This window comes from Bubalus kerabau, chromosome 17 (assembly GCF_029407905.1).
Source record: "Bubalus kerabau isolate K-KA32 ecotype Philippines breed swamp buffalo chromosome 17, PCC_UOA_SB_1v2, whole genome shotgun sequence".
Classification (NCBI taxonomy): domain Eukaryota; kingdom Metazoa; phylum Chordata; class Mammalia; order Artiodactyla; family Bovidae; genus Bubalus; species Bubalus kerabau.
Window position 1 is genome coordinate 69,475,646 of NC_073640.1, and position 19,647 is coordinate 69,495,292.

Consider the following 19,647-nt stretch of genomic DNA (forward strand, 5'->3'; position numbering starts at 1 on the left):
ATACCTGTATTTCAGCTTTTCTCTCTGCCTGGAATTCTCTTCCCACTTCTCTCCTTCCTCTCAAAAATGCCTGATTTTACTCTATGACCCAGAATAGGGTAATGTCTTCTAGGAAGACATTGTTATCCCATGGGTGCATGCATGCTCAGTCATATCCAACTCTTCAGAACCCCCATGGACTGTAGCCCACAAGGCTTCTCTGTGCATGGGATTTTCCAGGCAAGAATACTGAAGTGAGTTGCCATTTTCTCCTCCAGGGGATCCTCCCCACCCAGGGATTGAACATGAGTCTCCAGTGTCTCCTGCATTGCATTCTTCACCTACTGAGCCCTTGGGGAAGAACTATTCAAGCCAGAAACCCCATTTTTCATCTGTCCTGCTCATCTTTTTTTCATTTATAACATATTATGCTATTTGTTTTTCTTCATATTTATTTTATTTATTTGGCTGCACCAGATCTTAGTTGCAGCACTTGGTTGGGATTTTCATAGTTGCAGCATGCAAATTCTTGCCTGGGGCATGTGGGATCTAGTTCCCTGACCAGGGATTGAACTGCACCCCAGGTATTGGGAGTATGAAGTCTTAGCCACTGAACCACCAGGGAAGTCTTCATCTGTCCTGCTTATGATGTCTATGAGAATAAGTCCCTGATGGAGAAATCATTTAAAGATGTCTCATTATGTACACACAGTATCAAGTCCCTTTTCGATTACCTGGACTCTTGACTCTGGAACCCCAATTTCTTCAGCAAGTTGCTCTCTGGAGTCAATCCCAGGATAAGGGTTTTCTGTGAACGCATTCTTGAGAGTTTGTAACTGAGAGGAAGTGTAGCTGGTACGACACCGTCTGTCTGTTCCATCTGGAGCAGGGATAGGATTGAAGGTAGAGAAACATTTGGGATCAGCTTACATATTCGGATGAGGAACCGAAACATGTTCTCACCATCTAACTTGGAATCTGTTGTCACTCCTTGAGAAGGTGATTCAAGGTGGGAGGTTCTAGAAGAGTGTGTGCTCAGTCGCGTCCTACTCTCCACGGACTGTAGGGCACCAGGCTCTTCTGTCCGTGGGATTACCGGAGTGGGTTGCCATTTCCTCCTCCAGGGGATCATCCTGACCCAGGCCTTGAACCCACATCTCTTGTGAGAAGCAGTAGTATTTGGCTAAATTGCTAGACTCCAGCGCAAATAAGCTAAGACTCAGAATATCTGGACCTTGTGGGGAGACTTTCCAGGGGCCTCATTGAACCCTTTGCTCCTGGGATGCCTTGATCAGGAAACCCGGAGGAGGAAACATTCCTTTCCCACTCTCCTCTTACAAGGCGGAGAGAGGAAGAGATGGTTTCTTTTAGGTGGCACCACTCTCAAGAGGCACTTGCATCCCAGGAGGCTCTGGTGGGGAGCAGGGCTGGAGCAGGCTGTTTACCTTGAATCTTCTCTATGGGGAAGGCGTGGTCTTTGCTTGGGTCTAAGTTCTTCTTGAATCTCTTCAGGAATCCATGCCTCGCTCTTCGATTCTGAAACCATATCTAAGAGAGGAAAAGAAAACGAGAGAATTAAACATGTTTATGCCATCTTGGCTCCATTGCTGCTCTTCTCCAAAGGGAGTGATTCTGGGACTGCCCTGGTGGTCCAGTGGTTAGGACTGCAGGTGGCATGAGTTCAATCCCTGGTCAGGGAACTAAAATCCCACGTGCCATGACATGGCCCCCAAAAGGGGGGTGGGCAGTGATTCTTATGAACCCTAAACTCAGGATTATCACCGATCCTGGTTACATTCAACTAAGCCTTAGATAAAGGCTTGGCATTCAGCATCTTCATGACCTGGTCCCAGCACAATTTGCTCTAATAATCTCTTTTTTTAAAAGGACCATTTTTAAAGTCTTTATTGAATTTGTTATAACATTGCATCTGTTGTTTACATTCTGGTTTTTGGCCATGAGGCACGTGGGATTCTAGCTCCCCAGTGAGGAGTTAAACCTGCATCCCTTCATTGGAAGGCAATGTCTTACCCACTGCACCACCAGGGAAGTCCCCTGTAATACTTTTTAAGTTAATAAATGGATGCTGTAATTATTCTGCGTGTAAGACCTCTGTCCAGCCTGAATCTGCAACTTTACACCTGGGCTTCCCAGGTGGCACAGTGGTGAAGAATCTACCTGCCAATCCAGGAGACATGGGTTCCATCCCTAGGTTGGCAAGATCCCCTAGAGAAGGGAATGACAACCCACTCCAGTATTCTTGCCTGAGAAATCCCATAGAGAGAGGAGCCTGGAGGCTACAGTCCATGGGGTTGCACAGAATCACACAACTGAACGCACACACACCAGTCTGCTATTCCCTGGTCTTCTAGAATGCATTGAAAGGAGAAGGTTAGCCCTCACATCATCCATCATTCCTCTGGCATCTTACCACGTCATCAGACACTTGCTGATATCTGTGACCACATCACCTAGATGACCTATTTGGCTTTTACACCCTGGAATAAGTGTGTCTTCACACCATTCCTCTTTTCTGAAGGTGTATCTGCACATTTCTTGCCCACTCTCCTTCACTCTCAGTGTCCACATTTGGAAGAGAGGTTATGAGCAACATTCTTGGGAGTTCATTCTGAGGGTCAAGCAAGGCACTCCACTCAACGCCCTTATCACACAGGCTCATGATATGTGTTCAATGAATGGTCCTCACCCCCCTTTCTTTGTTTATATTTTATTTTTGATTTACTTGACTGTGCCAGGTCTTAGTTGTGGCACATGGGATCTTTAGTTGTGGCATGTGGAATCTAGTTCCCTGACTGGGGATCAAACCCAAGGCCCCTGCATTGGAAACATGGATTCCTATTCACTGGACCACCAGGGAAGTCCCTCCTCTTATTCTTGAATAGAGGTTTCTCTCCAACAGCTCTCTATTAGAATCACAAAATGCTAAGACTTCCCTGGTGATCCAGTGGTTAAGACTCTGTACTTCCACTGCAGGGAGCCCAGGTTTGATCCCTGGTTGAGGAATCAAGATCCTGCATGCCAGGCAGCATGGCCAAAAACTTAATTAAAAAAGAAGAAGCACAAAATGCTGTGAATATTCTCGCAATTACATTATTGCAAACATCATAAGTTATCTTCTTGGCAAAAAAAAAAAAAATCCTTAAAATGATATGCTGTCAAATGTCATGAACATTCAGGTTTAATGCATATTGACAGATTGTCCTCCAGAAACATTGTACCAATTTCAGTTAATAACTTTTGCGATTACTAAAATTTGGGGGGAAAAAATTTTCACTCTCCTTGAATTTTGAGGTGTGCATTCTCAAAAAATTATGCAAGTGGAGTTTCTCCTGCCATATCAGTAAACAAGGATGTCACATTCATCGGCGATTCCAGCCCTCCAGGGCGCTCAGAAAGGAGAAAATACCTGGAATCTAACAGCCATCAGATCCCAGCCACGCCTTAGGATGAGCCCCAAGGGAGCTCAGGATGTGAAAAAACACAGGATATTGGTCACACAGCTGAGGTGCGTATGAAAGGAATGATTTCAGTGAGCCCAGACTCTTGCACCTTCTCATACATAGAAAAACGCCAAATTCCTTCACTTGGGATATCTGTTTTTATTAAAATCACAAAAATCCTTTGGATGTTCAGACTACTCGCCCTTTGTTGCAACTTCTTTATAACATGGGGCTTCCTAGGTGGTGCTACTGGGAACGAATCAGCTGGCCCATGCAGGAGACAAAGGAGTTGTGGGTTCAATCCCTGAGTCAGGAAGATCCCCTGGAGAAGGAAAGGGCAACCCACTCCAGTATTCTCACAAAGAGTTGGACGGGACTGAGCACAAATACAACCGGACTCCTCCCTCTTCCCCTATAGCCTCCTTGGAGCAGTTCTCTCAGGGTTACTTGAGATGCTGCCTCCCGGGCTTGAAGTCCTAAAAATTTCCACTGAGTAAAAACCTAACTCTCAACTTTGAGGTTGTGACTGATTTTTTAAGTCGACACAAACACGTGTAGCTATGTCTCGCTTACATCTAGCTCGGAGTCTTAGCTACTGGGCCACCAGATAAGTCCCCACCCCCCCATTCCCACCCTGAGTTTCTGCTTCTCGTCCTGGAGATCTGGAACTTGGAATGTACCTGGATCCTAGACTCTTCAGTGTTGATTTCCATGGCAAGTCTCTGTTTGGCAGTATAGCCAGGGTAAGGGTTTTGGCTGAATGCCTGGATGAGGATCTTCAACTGCTCTTCTGTGAACGAGGTACGGCTGCGTCTACACTTTGTCGCCATGGTCTCTGGGGAAAGAGAGACCAATAAATCAGAGGAGAGAAGCATTAAATGGCCATTGTATGCATTCATGCTTCAGCTTGGAGCTTGTCTTTCATTTCCTCTTTTCATTCTGAATCCACCAGAACCCAGATGGAAAGAACCCTCGATTATAAAGCCCTTAAGTGCACAAGGGTGGTGATTCTTGACGCTTCCTTAGTTGACCTGAAGGTCATGACTAGGGACATATGTCTTCTGTTTAAAAAAAAGAAAAAAGAAAAAAAAAACATGAAAAACTGATGTGTCCCAATCCTATGGATCAAGAGCAATGTAAGTCAGGATGATGCGGGTGATGTCATGACAATGATGGACATTTGAACTCACAAAGAGCTCCTGTTACAGGTATTGTTGAGCTCCTTTCAGGTTTTCTGGTTAGAATTCCTAGTACGGATTGACTCATTTTGAAGTTCATTGCCCTCAACAAATAGGATCAGTTTCCATTTTTTTTGCCTCACTGCATAGCATGCAGGATCTTAGTTCCCCGACCAGTGCTTGAACCTGTACCCCCTGCAATGGAAGCACCGGTTCTTACCTGCTGGACCATCAGGGAAATCCCCCTACAAATATTTTTTTAAACACTATGGGGTGAACACAATTCATACATTCAGTAGAATCTTCAAATAGGGAATACATGCCATGTTGCATGATCTTAGATATGATCAGATCAGATCTGATCAGTCGCTCAGTCATGTCCGACTCTTCGCAACTCCATGAATCGCAGCACGCCAGGCCTCCCTGTCCATCACCAACTCCCAGAGTTCACTGAGACTCACGTCCATCGAGTCAGTGATGCCATCCAGCCATCTCATCCTCTATCGTCCCCTTCTCCTCTTGCCCCCAATCCCTCCCAGCATCAGAGTCTTTTCCAATGAGTCAACTCTTCGCATGAGGTGGCCAAACTACTGGAGTTTCTGCTTTAGCATCATTCCTTCCAAAGAAATCCCAGGGCTGATCTCCTTCAGAATGGACTGGTTGGATCTCCTTGCAGTCCAAGGGACTCTCAAGAGTCTTCTCCAACACCACAGTTCAAAAGCATCAATTCTTCGGCACTCAGCCTTCTTCACAGTCCAACTCTCACATCCATACATGACTACTGGAAAAACCATAGCCCTGACCAGACGGACCTTTGTTGGCAAAGTAATGTCTCTGCTTTTGAATATGCTATCTAGGTTGGTCATAACTTTCCTTCCAAGGAGTAAGCGTCTTTTAATTTCATGGCTGCAGTCACCATCTGTAGTGATTTTGGAGCCCAGAAAAATAAAGCCTGACACTGTTTCCACTGTTTCCCCATCTATTTCCCATGAAGTGATGGGACCAGCTCATTAAAATAGCCAAATCTGGAAAACCTGGGCATTCATTTTGGAACATGAATGAATTCGGCTTGGTAAACTAAATAAGATGAAAAGAAAAGTTACTGTGAATGCTAGAGGTTCGTTTGGAGCTGGACTCATACAAAGAGGAAACTTAGGGATTCTGAGTTGCTTTGGTTGACACCTCACAGAAAAGAACATGCTGGATCATATCGTAGTTCTATTTTTCTTTTTTTAAGGAGCCTCCACACTGGTCTCCCAAGTGGCGCTAGTGGTAAAGAACCCGCCTGCCAATGCAGGAGACGCAAGAGACAAGGGCTCCATTCCAGGGTCAAGAAGATCCCCTGGAGAAGGAAATGGCGACCCTCTACAGTATTTCTTGCCTGAAAAATTCCACAGACAGAGGAGCCTGGTGGACTACAGTCCATAGGGTCGCAAAGAGTCGGACACAATTGAGTGGCTAAACAACAACAGTAGGTAGTTTTAACCCCAAATCCATTTCTTTGTAATGGATTACATAGAATAATTTGTAATTCTAACCCCAAATACATCTCCGTGACATTTCTCAGAATGGTATTTCGTAGTAAGCTGAAGCAACTGAACACCCATTGCTAGGAGAATGGATAAGTAAAACTTGGTATATTCCCGTAATGGAATTTTACACACAAGACAAAGTAATGAGGGAAAAAATGATGGAGAAATAAGCTAGGTAGAGCAGGAGGGTTGGAGAAGAGAAAATGAACCAGAAGCAGATGAGGTCTTAGACCTCCAAGTGGGCAGATTATATGGGACCTCCTGAGGCCATGTGCCTTTGATTCTAGTATGGTGGGGCTTCTCAGGTAGACCCAGGTGCAATCCCTAGGTCAGGAAGATCCCATGGAAAAAGGAATGGTGGCCCACTCCAGTATTCTTGCCTGGGAAATCCCATGGACAGAGGAGGCTGGCAGGCTACAGTCATGGGGTCGCAGAGTGGGACATGACTGAGTGATCTTGGCTGGCCAACAGTGAGAAGAGTTGATCAGACAGTTTGACAAGATCACAGAGGCTACAGAGTTGAAAATAGATTGAATCAGGGCCAGGATGGGGGCAGAGAGATCAATTCTTGCCATAATCCAGCGACGATGGTTTATGTTTAAGTGTTTTGTTAAAGCCAACAGGATTCTCAGCCTGGTTAGGTGTAGCTTATGAATTCCCCAGGCAAGAACACTGGAGTGGGTAGCCATTCCTTCCTCCAGGGGATCTTCCCTACCCAGGGATCAAACCCAGGTCTCCTGCATTGCAGGCAAATTCCTTACCATCTGAGCTGCCAGGGTAGCCCTATGAGAGAAAGACAAGGTCAAGAACGCTTAGGTTTGGGGCACAAACAGTTGATATTTGGTGAGCAAGGAGAACAGGAGGAAGAATTTGGGTCTGAACATAAGGAGTTCCATTTGGGACATGTTGATTTTGAGACACCTATTACAGGCAGTTAGATGCACAGAGCTGAAGTTCAGGAGACAAGTTCAGTCTGGAGAGAGAAATCTGAAAGCTACTTCGATTCCAAAAACTTACTGGTCTCAGGACTTTTTGACGACCCCCATCATTTCCTTGGGTTTCCCAGGTGGCACTAATGGTAAAGAACCTGGCTGCCAATAAGATGTGGGTTCCATCCCTGGGGAGGGAAGATCCTCTGGAGAAGGAAATGCAACCCGCTCCAGTATTCTTGCCTGAAGAATCCCAAGGACAGAGGAGCCCAGGTGGTTGCAAATAGTCGGACACGACTGAAGCAACTTAGCACAGCACAGCACGTAGCTCCTCTTCCTTCTTCCCATCAATTTTTCCCTTCCATCTCCCTTCTCGAAACAACACTTTGTACTGTTCAGTTGTTTTCACCCTCCTCCTGTATTGTCTGGTTCTTGCATGCCTCCATCGTTTTGAAATTCCCAATGCTCAGATGCAGAGAAAACAGCATGGTTTCATATTACATGAGGGATCAATTTTCTCTTACCTAGCACAGTTATTTAAACGCTTGAAAAATGGGACTCCCATACCTTCTCATAAGCTCAGTATGTTTTCAGTCCAATTCCCCTCCCCCTCCCCACTAACCAAGGAAAAGAGCACAGCAGTCTGAAGCGTGAGGAACTTACTGTCTGAAGGACTGTCTTGACCCATCTGCAAAGGAGCTCCAAAGTCTGTTTCCAGCAGAAGGCAGGTAAGCAGCACTAGCTGGTTGGCTTTTATATGAGCAGCCTGTTTGGCCCCACCCACTTACTTAAGTATAAACCCATCTAATCCAGCAAGGACTAGATAGGATCTTTTCTTCCTTTGAATGAATTATTTATTTACTTACTTTTATTTTTTGGCTGTGCCCCTTGGCATGTGGGATCTTAGTTGCCCAAACGGGAGTCAGACCCATGCCCCCTGCATTTGAAGCAAGGCGTTTTAACCACTGGACCACCAGGGAAGTCCCCCGAGATTGAATTATTTATACCAACATCTACACCTGAACAAGTGCATTTTTGAGTAGTATTGCTCTTACGCATCTTCCCCCCCCCCATGTTTGTTATGTACATATTATTCTCTTTGAAATTGCTTTTTCATATTCTTCACTTATCTTTTGAAGTGGTAGCCTTTTCTTATTTAATTAATAACTAGCAGCAGGATTGAAGTGAGGTAAAGTTGGTAAGTTGTATCTGACTTTTTGCACTGGAGTGGGTTGCTAGTTCCTTCTCCAGGGGATCTTCCCAACCCAGGGATCGAACCCAGGTCTCTCTCCCACATTGTAGGCAGACGCTTTACCATCTGAGCCACTAGGGAAGTCAAGCAGCATGATTAGGGTGAGGCAAATGAGATTCTCATTTCTAGGGAGCAATATTTAAGGGGGGGGGATGCTAAAAGTTCTGTGGTCAAGACAAATGATATTTGGATGCAGTACTTAAAAAATTAAAATTAATTGCAAAAAGTCCATGTTTTCAAAATGTGAGAATTGTAGATAGGGACTTCTGGAGGTCCGCTGGTTAAGACCTCACCTTGCAGTGCAGGGGGCATGGGTTCCAGCCCTGATCAGGAAACTAAGATCCCACATGCCACTGGGTGTGGTCGAAAAAACAAAACAACTGTAAATAAAAACAGGATCCTATCCAGTACTGTCAGGAGTTATGCATCTGAGGGCACAGTGCTGTGACTAAAAGAGCTCGCCTTTGCAATTTCTTCTCAAGGTCATTGGTCAGTTCTGAGGGAAGCTCACAAGTCCTTTTAATTTTCTTTAGTTGTCATCCACAGTAGTGCAAAACGGAGAAGATTTTATAACTCATATATGTCTGTGTGATTCAGGAGGAGTCAAAGTGTCAGGTGCCACCGCCGAGGAGGGCGGACGCTGTAAGTCGCACACTTGGGAACCCTCCTACACTGTTGGTGGGGCTGCAAACTGGCACAGCCACTGCGGAAAACAGTATGCAGGTTCCTTAAAAAAACTAAAAATAGAGTTACCATTGTTGCTGCTCGGTCACTCAGCTGTGTGTGACTCTTTGTGACCCCATGGACTGTAGCACACCAGTGTTCCCTGTCCATCACTATCTCCTGGAGTTTGCTCAAACTCATATCCATTGAATCAATGATGCCATCCAACTAGCTCATCCTTTGTCGCCCCCCTTCTCCTCCTGCTCTTGATCTTTCCCAGCATCAGGGTCTTTTCCAATGAGTGGCCACAGTATTGGAACTTCAGCTTTATCATCAGTACTTCCAATGAATATTCAGTTGATTTCCTTCAGGATTGACTGGTTTGATCTCCTTTCAGTCCAAGGGATTCTCAAGAGTCTCCTCCAGCAACACAGTTCGAAAGCATCAATTCTTCGGCGCTCAGCCTTCTTTGTGGTCCACCTCCCACATTCATGCATGATTACTGGAAAAACTAACTTTGACTATACAGACCTGTGTCAGCAAAGAGATGTCTTTGCTTTTGAATATCCTGTCTAGGTTTGTCATAGCCTCTTTTCCAAGGTGCAAGAATCTTTTAATTTCATGGCTTCAGTCACCATGAAATTAAGTTACCTTATGACCCATCTGATCTGCCTCTTGAGAAATTTGTATGCAGGTCAGGAAGCAACAGTTAGAACTGGACATGGAACAACAGACTGGTTCCAAATAGGAAAAGGAGTACGTCAAGGCTGTATATTGTCACCCTGCTTATTTAACTTATATGCAGAGTACATCATGAGAAAGGCTGGGCTGGAAGAAGCACACGCTGGAATCAAGATTGCCAGGAGAAATATCAATAACCTCAGATATGCAGATGACCCCACCCTTATGGCAGAAAGTGAAGAGGAACTAAAAAGCCTCTTGATGAAAGTGAAAGAGGAGAGTGAAAAAGTTGGCTTAAAGCTCAACATTCAGAAAACGAAGATCATGGCATCCAGTGCCATCACTTCATGGGAAATAGATGGGGAAACAGTGGAAACAGTGTCAGACTTTATTTTTCTGGGCTCCAAAATCACTGCAGATGGTGACTGCAGCCATGAAGTTAAAAGATGCTTACTCCTTGGAAGGAAAGTTATGACCAACATAGATAGCAGATTCAAAAGCAGAGACGTTACTTTGCCAACAAAGGTTCGTCTAGTCAAGGCTATGGTTTTTCCTGTGGTCATGTATGGATGTGAGAGTTGGACTGTGAAGAAGGCTGAGTGCCGAAGAATTGATGCTTTTGAACTGTGGTGTTGGAGAAGACTCTTGAGAATCCCTTGGACTGCAAGGAGATCCAACCAGTCCATTCTGAAGGAGATCAGCCCTGGGATTTCTTTGGAAGGAATGATGCTAAAGCTGAAACTCCAGTACTTTGGCTACCTCATGCGAAGAGTTGACTCATTGGAAAAGACTCTGATGCTGGGAGGGATTGGGGGCAGGAGGAGAAGGGGACGACAGAGGATGAGATGGCTGGATGGCATCACTGACTCGATGGACGTGGGTCTGGGTGAACTCCGGGAGTTGGTGATGGGCAGGGAGGCCTGGCGTGCTGGGATTCGTGGGGTCGCAAAGAGTTGGACACGACTGAGCGACTGAACTGAACTGAACTATGACCCAGCAATCCCATTCCTGGGCATATACACAGAGAAAGTCATAATTCAAAAAATACATGCACCCCAATGTTCATAGCAGCACTGTTCACAATAGCCAGGAATTCTTTCCTGGTTCTCAGATCTCCCCTTATTGGCTGATGAACCTAAGTTATGTTGGGTGGTGCTAAACTCCTCTCTGGAGGAGTAGATTATCCTTGAAACTTAGTTTCAAGAAGAGGTACCTGGGTTACCCTAAATTGAAAGACTGGAAAGCCTTGCTTGAAAGTCTCCCTAACCCAAAATCTAATTCATTGCCTCATTAAAAAAAAAAAAAAAACACTAACTTTATTTATTTATTTATTTTTGGCTGCACTGGGTCTTCATTGCTGGGAGGGCTTTTCTCTAGTTGCCATGAGTGGGGGCTACTCTCTAGGTGCAGTGTTCAGGCTTCTCTTCTTACAGAGCACAGGCTCTAGGCATGCAGGCTTCAGTAGCCTGTGGAGAGGCATGTGGACTCTAGAGCACAGGCTCAGTAGTTGTGGCTCAGAGGCTTAGTAGCTCCGCAGCATGTGGGATCTTCCCAGATCAGGGATCAAACCTGTGTCTCCTGCATTGGCAGATGAATTCTTGACCACTGAGCCGCCAAAGAAGCCGTCATCAGCTCTTTAAACCTCTTCTAGGGTTTGTCAAGGATAAATACAAATCTTTAAAGTCTTTCCCAGAAATAAGAGAGCTTTAGTCATCTGAGCAAGCAGATTTAACTTATTCCAACTGTTCTTTATAAACTAGTAAGTTTACATTGTAATACCTTATTCACACCCAAGTGTCAAAGCCATGAGATCTCTATAGTTTTGCCTGTTTATATGTCTGAGCACACATTATACCTTTGATAAAAGTCTCTACCTCTAGATAAGGTTTATCAAAATTAAATTTAGAGAAGAGCTCTATTTAATTGACTTAAAGGTCAATGGTTAAAATTAAATATTTTTTAAATGTGAAAGAAGCTGGCTAGAATGAATTTCAGGTTCATGTGATCTAAGAAAAGTCGGATTTTTTTCTTTCTTTCCTGTTTTTTTTTGGCTGTGTCGGCTCTTTGCTGCCTTGCAGGTTCCTCTAGCTGTGATGTGAGGTCTTAGCTGCCCTGTGGTATGTGGGCTCCTCGATCCCCCAGCAATGATGGAACCCGCTTCCCCTGCATTGGAAGTCCCCTTGGCATAGGATTTAAAGCGAGTGTGAATCCAGCCAGCGCATGGAGCAGTAAACTGAGGTGGAATAAAGCAGAAAGCAGTAGAAGACTATGAGAACTTTTGAGACCATGGGGCCCATGCAGTCAGATTTTTCGTAGAGAAGGCATCCTCTTACGTTGTATATTACTTCATGTTGTCTCACTTTTCTGTTGCTGTGTAAATGTTTTCATACACGTGTGGCTTAAAACAATGCACACCAATTATTTCACACTTTGAGTGGATCAGGAGTCTGGTCACAGCTTAGCTGAGTTGTCTGCTTCAAGGTCTTACAGGATTGTGTTTAAGTTGTCAGTGAGGACCAAAGTCTAAATGAAGACTGGACTGAGAAGCGAGACACTTCAAAACTCATTCAGGTTATGCCTAGAATTTATTTTCCTGTGGATGTAGGACTGAAGGTTTTAGCTTCTTGTTGTCTGTTGGTGAAGGTCATCCTCAGCTTCTACAAACTGCCTGCGCTCTCTCATCTTGTGAGCCTGCCAACACAGCCACTTGCTTCATCAAGCCTGCAAAGGAGAGACAGAATCCAGAAGGATAGGTCTAGCCCTGTACACAGAATCACATATATCCCACTACCTTTGGTGTATTCTGTATGTCTAGAAGCAAGTTACAGATGTGGCCCCAAATTCAGGAGAGAGGTCGTACAAAGGCTGGAACATCGAGAGGCAAGGATTTTGAGGCCCACATTGGTTATATACATACATATATCTGTATAGATATCTATATAGATATATTTGTGTGTGTGATGATTTAAAAATTACAGGAAATTTTAAAAAATTATGTTATTTTATTTTTGAGCACACTGGGTCTTCATTGCTGCGTGTGATTTTCTCCTGTTGTGGGGAGTGGGGGCTAGCCTTCATTGCCGTATACGGGCGTCTCTTATTGCGGTGCACAGGCTCCAGAGCGCACAAGTTCAGTAGTCGTGGTGTACCCTTAGTTGACCCGCAGCATGTGGAATCTTCCCGGACAAGGGATTGAACCCATGTCCCCGAGTTGGCAAGCAGATTCTTAAGCATTGAACTATCAGTGAAGTCCAGGACATTTTTAAGAATAGCACAGAGAAACTCCATAGAGCCTTAATGTAGATTTATCCACTAACATTCTGCCACATTTGCTGTAGCAGTCTCATTCTCTCTTTCCTTCCCATTATCCATCAATTTATATCTGCCTAAACCATTCGAAAACATTACACTTACTGTCTCTTTCTTCTTAAATATTTGTTTGTATTTTTTTGAGGGGGGAAAAACATTATCTCACACAGCCAGAGGGAAATTTCCCATATCGGGGAATTTAACATTAAATCAATAGATACATATGGCTCATGTTACATTCATCATATATCATCCATCATATGCAGTGTTGTTGTTGCTGTTCAGTTGCTAAGTCGTGTCTGACTCTTTGTCACCCCATGGACTGCAGCACGCCGGGCTCCCCTGTCCCCCACTGTCTCCCAGAGTTTTCTCAAATTGATGTTCATTGAGTCAGTGATGCTATCTATCAAATGTGATCAGATCAGATCAGATCAGTCGCTCAGTCATGTCTGACTCTTTGCGACCCCATGAATCACAGCACGCCAGGCCTCCCTGTCCAACACCAACTCCCGGAGTTCACTGAGACTCACGTCCATCGAGTCAGTGATGCCATCCAGCCATCTCATCCTCTGTCATCCCCTTCTCCTCCTGCCCCCAACCCCTCCCAGTATCAGAGTCTTTTCCAATGAATCAACTCTTCGCATGAGGTGGCCAAACTACTGGAGTTTCAGCTTTAGCGTCATTCCTTCCAAAGAAATCCCAGGGCTGATCTCCTTCAGAATGGACTGGTTCATTCCTTCCAAAGAAATCCCAGGGCTGATCTCCTTCAGAATGGACTGGTTGGATCTCCTTGCAGTCCAAGGGACTCTCAAGAGTCTTCTCCTACATCACAGTTCAAAAGCATCAATTCTTCGGCACTCAGCCTTCTTCACAGTCCAACTCTCACATCCATACATGACCACAGGAAAAACCATAGCCTTGACCAGACGGACCTTTGTTGGCAAAGTAATGTCTCTGCTTTTGAATATGCTACCTAGGTTGGTCATAACTTTCCTTCCAAGGAGTAAGCATCTTTTAACTTCATGGCTGCAGTCACCATCTGCAGTGATTTTGGAGCCCAGAAAAATAAAGTCTGACACTGTTTCCACTGTTTCCCCATCTATTTGCAAAGATGGGCTCGATAAAGGACAGAAATGGTATGGACCTAACAGAAGCAGAAGATATTAAGAAGAGATGGCAAGAATACACAGAAGAACTGTACAAAAAAGATCTTCACGACCCAGATAATCATGATGGTGTGATCACTGACCTAGAGCCAGACATCCTGGAGTGTGAAGTCAAGTGGGCCTTAGAAAATATCACTACGAACAAAGCTAGTAGAGGTGATGGAATTCCAGTTGAGCTATTCCAAATTCTGAAAGATGATGCTGTGAAAATGCTGCACTCAATATGCCAGCAAATTTGGAAAACTCAGCATTGGCCACAGGACTGGAAAAGGTCAGTTTTCATTCCAATCCCAAAGAAAGGCAATGCCAAAGAATGCTCAAACTACCACACAATTGCACTCATCTCACATGCTAGTTCTTGCCTGAAGAATCCCATGGACAGAGGAGCCTGGTGGGCTGCTGTCTATGGGATCGCACAGAGTTGGACATGACTGAAGCGACTTAGCAGCTTAGCAGCAGCACACACTAGTAAAGTAATGCTCAAAATTCTCCAAGCCAGGCTTCAGCAATATGTGAACCGTGAACTTCCTGATGTTCAAGCTGGTTTTAGAAAAGGCAGAGGAACCAGAGATCAAATTGCCAACATCCGCTGGATCATGGAAAAAGCAAGAGAGTTCCAGAAAAACATCTGTTTCTGCTTTATTTACTATGCCAAAGCCTTTGACTGTGTGGATCACAATAAACTGTGGGAAATTCTGAAAGAGATGGGAATACCAGACCACCTGACCTGCCTCTTGAGAAATCTGTATGCAGGTCAGGAAGCAACAGTTAGAACTGGACATGGAACAACAGACTGGTTCCAAATAGGAAAAGGAGTACGTCAAGGCTGTATATTGTCACCCTGCTTATTTAACTTATATGCAGAGTACATCATGAGAAACGTGGACTGGAAGAAGCACAAGCTGGAATCAAGATTGCCAGGAGAAATATCAATAACCTCAGATATGCAGATGACCCCACCCTTATGGCAGAAAGTGAAGAGGAACTAAAAAGCCTCTTGATGAAAGTGGAAGTGGAGAGTGAAAAAGTTGGCTTAAAGCTCAACATTCAGAAAATGAAGATCATGGCATCCGGTCCCATCACTTCATGGGAAATAGATGGGGAAACAGTGGAAACAGTGTCAAATGTAATATCATCTATCAAACAATGGATCTGTACCAGATTTGATCTGGTTAGGCAGAAGTTTGTTTTCTTTGGGGATTTAAATATGGTCTTAGGTAATATGTATGAGTGCCAAATTGAGAAGGGGTGGGATATGATTGCTTGTTTTCTGTGTAAACTGGACTGGGTTATGCTACTCAGTTATTGGATCCAATACTAATCTAGGTGTTGCTGTGAAGGTATTTTGTTGATGTGCTCAGCATCTGCAATCAGTTAGTCAGCTGATTATCCAATCTTTTAAGCGAAGGATTTTATTTTGATTGAGTCTTCCTTATCTAATCAGTTGTAAGGCCTTGAGAGAAAAAGTAAAAATAAACAGAGGTGGCTCAGAAGTTAAAGCGTCTGCCTGCAAGGCAGGAGACCCGGGTTCAATCCCTGGGTCTCGGAAGATCCCCTGGAGAAGGCAATGGCACCCCACTCCAGTATTCTTGCCTGGAGAATCCCATGGACGGAGGAGCCTGGTAGGTTACAGTCCATGGGGTCGCAAAGAGTCGGACATGACTGAGCGACTTCCCTTTCACTTTGAGGAAAAAATTCAGCTTCAAGCCTGCAGCATTAGTTCTGACTGCAGTTTCCAATCTGTTCTCTACCCAGTGGATTTTGGACCTGCCAGGCCCCACAACTGCATAACCCAATTCCCTGAAAGAAATCTCTTACGTTGTTCAGTTGCTGAGTCATGTTTGACTCCCTGCAATCCCATGGACTGCGGCATGCCATGCCTCCCTGTCCTTCACCATCTCCCAGAGTTTGTTCAAACTCATGTCCATTGAGTCAGTGATGTTATCTAACTATTTCATTCTCTGCCATCCACTTCTCCTCTTGCCCTCAGTCTTTCCCAGAATCACAATCTTTTCCAATGAGTCAGCTCTTGGTATCAGGTGGCCAAAGTATTGCAGCTGCACCTTCAGCATCAGTCCTTCCAATGAATATTCAAGGTTGATTTCCTTTTGGATTGACTGGTTTGATCTCCTTGTGTTTAAGGGACTCTCAAGAGCCTTCTCTAGCACCACAGTTCAAGAGCATCAACTATTTCACGCTCAGCTTTCATTGTGGTCCAACTCTCATATCCATTCATGACTACTGGAAAAACCATAGCTTTGCCTATATGGACCTTTGTCGACAAAGTGCTGTCTCTATTTTTTAATGCACTGTCTGTGTTTGTCATAGCTTTCCTCCCAAGGAGCAAGTGTGTTTGAGTTTCATGGCGGCAGTCACCATCTTCAGTGATTTTGGAGCCCAAGAAAATAAAACCTGTCACTGCTTCCACTTCTCTCTTCTTAAAAAAAAAATTAAATCCCTTAGGGGCATTTTATGCACTCTCTGATTCCATTTCTCAATCTGTATGCACCCTCAAATCATGAAAAATTCACTTTATTCTTTCAGCTCCACATTTATGGGGGAAAATCAGCAATGGTGACTTCTCAGATTGCTTAATCTACCTCTTGGTGGACACTGGAAGCTCTAACATGAGCTTGTTAGTTTCCTGTCATCAATTGCGTGGGTCTAGTATTCACACTCTGATCATTTTCTTCTTCTGTCTTCACTCATTCCCTTGAAAGTCTCATCTAACCATGACTTGAAATCATAGTATAAGGTAACAACTTTGAAATTTATATATGCAGGCTTGAACTCTCTCTTAATGTTCAATCATAGGTTGAAATGCCTAAGTGACACATACTTTGTGGTCTCATAAACCTTTCAAATTTATCGTGTTAAAAACTGGAGTCTTTGTCTTCCCTGGTGGCTCAGTGGTAAAGAATCCACCTGCCAATGCAGGAGACATGGGTTCAATCCCTGATCTGGGAAGATCCCATATGCTGAGGAGCAACTAAGCCCGTCAGCCACAACTATTGAACCTGTGCTCTAGAGCCCGGGAGCTGCAACTATTGAGTCCACGGCTTGCAACGACTGAAGCCCGTGTGCTCTAGAGCCTGTGCTCCACAATACGAGAAGCCACTGCCATGAGAAGCTTGCATACTACAAATAGAGAGTAGCCCCCACTCTACACAACTTGAGAAAAACCCCGCACAGCAGCAAAGACCCAGGGCAGCCAAAAAAAAAAAAACAACAAAAAACCTGGAGTCTTCATTTCCTCCCCAGGTCTCTTCAACATGTGGCTTTCAGGGGATGGAAAATCCATCCTTCAATCCATCCATCCTAGGTCAACTATATATGAAGGCGACTCAGGGTAGAAGAAGACTCAAGGGAGTGCAGTAAGACATGTGTGCAGTGCATCAAGATGGGACTTCTGGTTTCCTTTTCAAGGTAATTTTTAAGCTACTTAAAAAAAAAAATCTGTTGCCTTAGAATGCTACCAAGCCAAACTCAGGTTCACTCAGTCCATGCACAGCAAAGCCAACCTGACACTGGGTTGTGGTGAAAGTACAGCGTTTATCGCAGGGTACCGACCAAGGAGAATGGGGAGCTCACGCTCACACCTTGATGACTTCAGGCGAGGGTTTTTATTAAAAAAAAAAACACACATTTATTGATAATTAATTAATTAGTATACGGCTGCACTGGGGCTTTCTATGGCACACAGGCTCTCCATTGCTATGCTCAGGCTTTCTCTAGTTGCAGAGACTGCGGGCCACTCTTGAGTTGTGGTGGCTTCTCTTGTTGCTGACCACAGGCTCTAGAGCATGAGGGCTTCAGTAGTTGTGGTGCATGGGCTTAGTTGCTCTGCAGCATGTGGGATCTTAGTTCTCAGACCAGGGGATCGACCCCATGTCCACTGCACTGGCAGGCAGATTCCTAACCCCTGGACCACCAGGGAAAGTCCCCAGGCAAGGGTTTTTAAAGACAGTGTTAGGGGAGAGGGTCCCAGGCTGCATGATCAGCTCATGGAGAATTTTCTGATTGTTTGATGCTGAGGTAGCAGGGTGGTGTTTCAGGAATCTCACCATCAATCTTCTGATTCCAAGCAGTCTGTGGTCTATGTGTTTGAGGTCAGCAGTTTCCACCTGGTGGGAATTTGGTTTCTATAAAAAAAACAACTTAAAATGTGCTTCAGACATTGTTAACTGTCTTCCTTGAGGAGAGCTAACCTCTTATGACCCCATCCTACAGATTGACATATTGCTTATTTTCTCCTTCTCTGTTTGACTGCCTCTTCTTTGTTCGAATTGTTGCCTCTTAAAATGATTTAACTGTTGGAGCCTACCGTTTGGAAATCAGGGAGTCCAAGTCAACTAAAGCTGTTGCAACAAAAGAGAAGTAGGGACACAGAGAGGTGTGGTGGTGGAGGAGGCTCCACGTGGTCCTGCTAGGTTTTGAGAAGAGGCTCTTGGGAATTCGCTGGTGGTCCAGTGGTTATGATTTTGGACGGACACAGTAGTAAGTGGCAGTGAATAGTAGCTGGAAGCAAGGTCTTAGTTTTCCTGACCAGGAGTCCTAACCACTGGACCACAGGGGCCAGCAGTTAGGGCTTGAGTCCCTAGTCCTTGCCTGCCTAGTCAAGAAAGAATTCAGGCAAGGAGGCAAAAAGTAAAGTGTAAAGTAAAAAGTTTATTGAAAAATACTTTCAGAAAGGTGCATGGGAAAACTTAGAGTCATGACTTTGGGAAGTTTAAATCCTTTACAAGGGGGCAGCTTTCTGGGTCTTTGTCTTCCTTCTGGCCAATCATCTTGCTTTGTACCCCACTCCTGGCTAAATTGTCTCAGGACCCTCCCCTGGGTGCACACACACACACATACACCTCAGCCAAGATGGATCTTGAAGTGAAGGCTTCTGGAAGGAGACTCATTATGGCCTGGTGTTATCCTCTGACTTTTGACCCCAAGGAGCCTTTCTGCTCATGTGCAGTGTCTCCTTTGTCCCAAAAAAGGACACTTGACCCAAACAGGGTTTTGTCCCTTTGTTTTTGCCATGACTATTATCTTAAGGCATCTACAAGAGCTTCCCAGGTGGTAAAGAATCTGCCTGCAATGCTGGAGACGCCAGAGACAAGGGTTCAGTCCTGCAACCCACTCCAGTATTCTTGTTTGGGAAAATCCCATGGACAGACAAGCCTGCCGGGCTACAGTCCATGGGGGTCGCAGAGTCGGACAGAACTGAACACAGTGTACAAGAAACAAAGACTGGCTATTTACTGTTTCTGTTACTTCCATTTTTGAAGGGCAAACAGGGGGCTGATTTTAAATGCCTTGACTGGAATCCACCTACGTCTTGTCTCTGGAAATGCAAACAGGAGGCTAGTTGTAAACGTCTAACCTGGAGCCCATCTAACTTCGACCTCAATTAGGACCCTGAGTTTCCACTGCAGGAATGGGGGTTCCATCCCTGGTCGGGAAACTAAGAGCCAACAAGCCTCGCTGGGTAACAACAACAACAAAA

General features: G+C 44.7%; 1 protein-coding gene across 8 annotated transcripts in view; it reads right to left on the reverse strand.

Moving 5' to 3' along the window:
• The window catches only part of DUXA (double homeobox A), a 14,499-nt gene extending 6,624 nt beyond the window's left edge, over positions 1-7,875 (reverse strand). For 3 of the 8 annotated variants that reach the window (XM_055553785.1, XM_055553787.1, XM_055553786.1), the window contains exons 1-4: positions 7,743-7,875; positions 4,121-4,275; positions 1,425-1,527; positions 714-859 (exon numbers count right to left, since the gene is read on the reverse strand). In XM_055553785.1, coding sequence (XP_055409760.1) covers positions 714-859; positions 1,425-1,527; positions 4,121-4,275; positions 7,743-7,767 — 429 coding nt within the window. In that variant the 5' untranslated portion in view covers positions 7,768-7,875. Of the gene's footprint in view, positions 1-713; positions 860-1,424; positions 1,528-3,477; positions 3,763-4,120; positions 4,276-7,742 lie in introns of those variants that run through there. The other 5 variants (XR_008704450.1, XR_008704449.1, XM_055553790.1 and 2 more) reach the window with 3 other exon arrangements.
• Between the last annotated feature and the right edge of the window lie 11,772 nt (positions 7,876-19,647).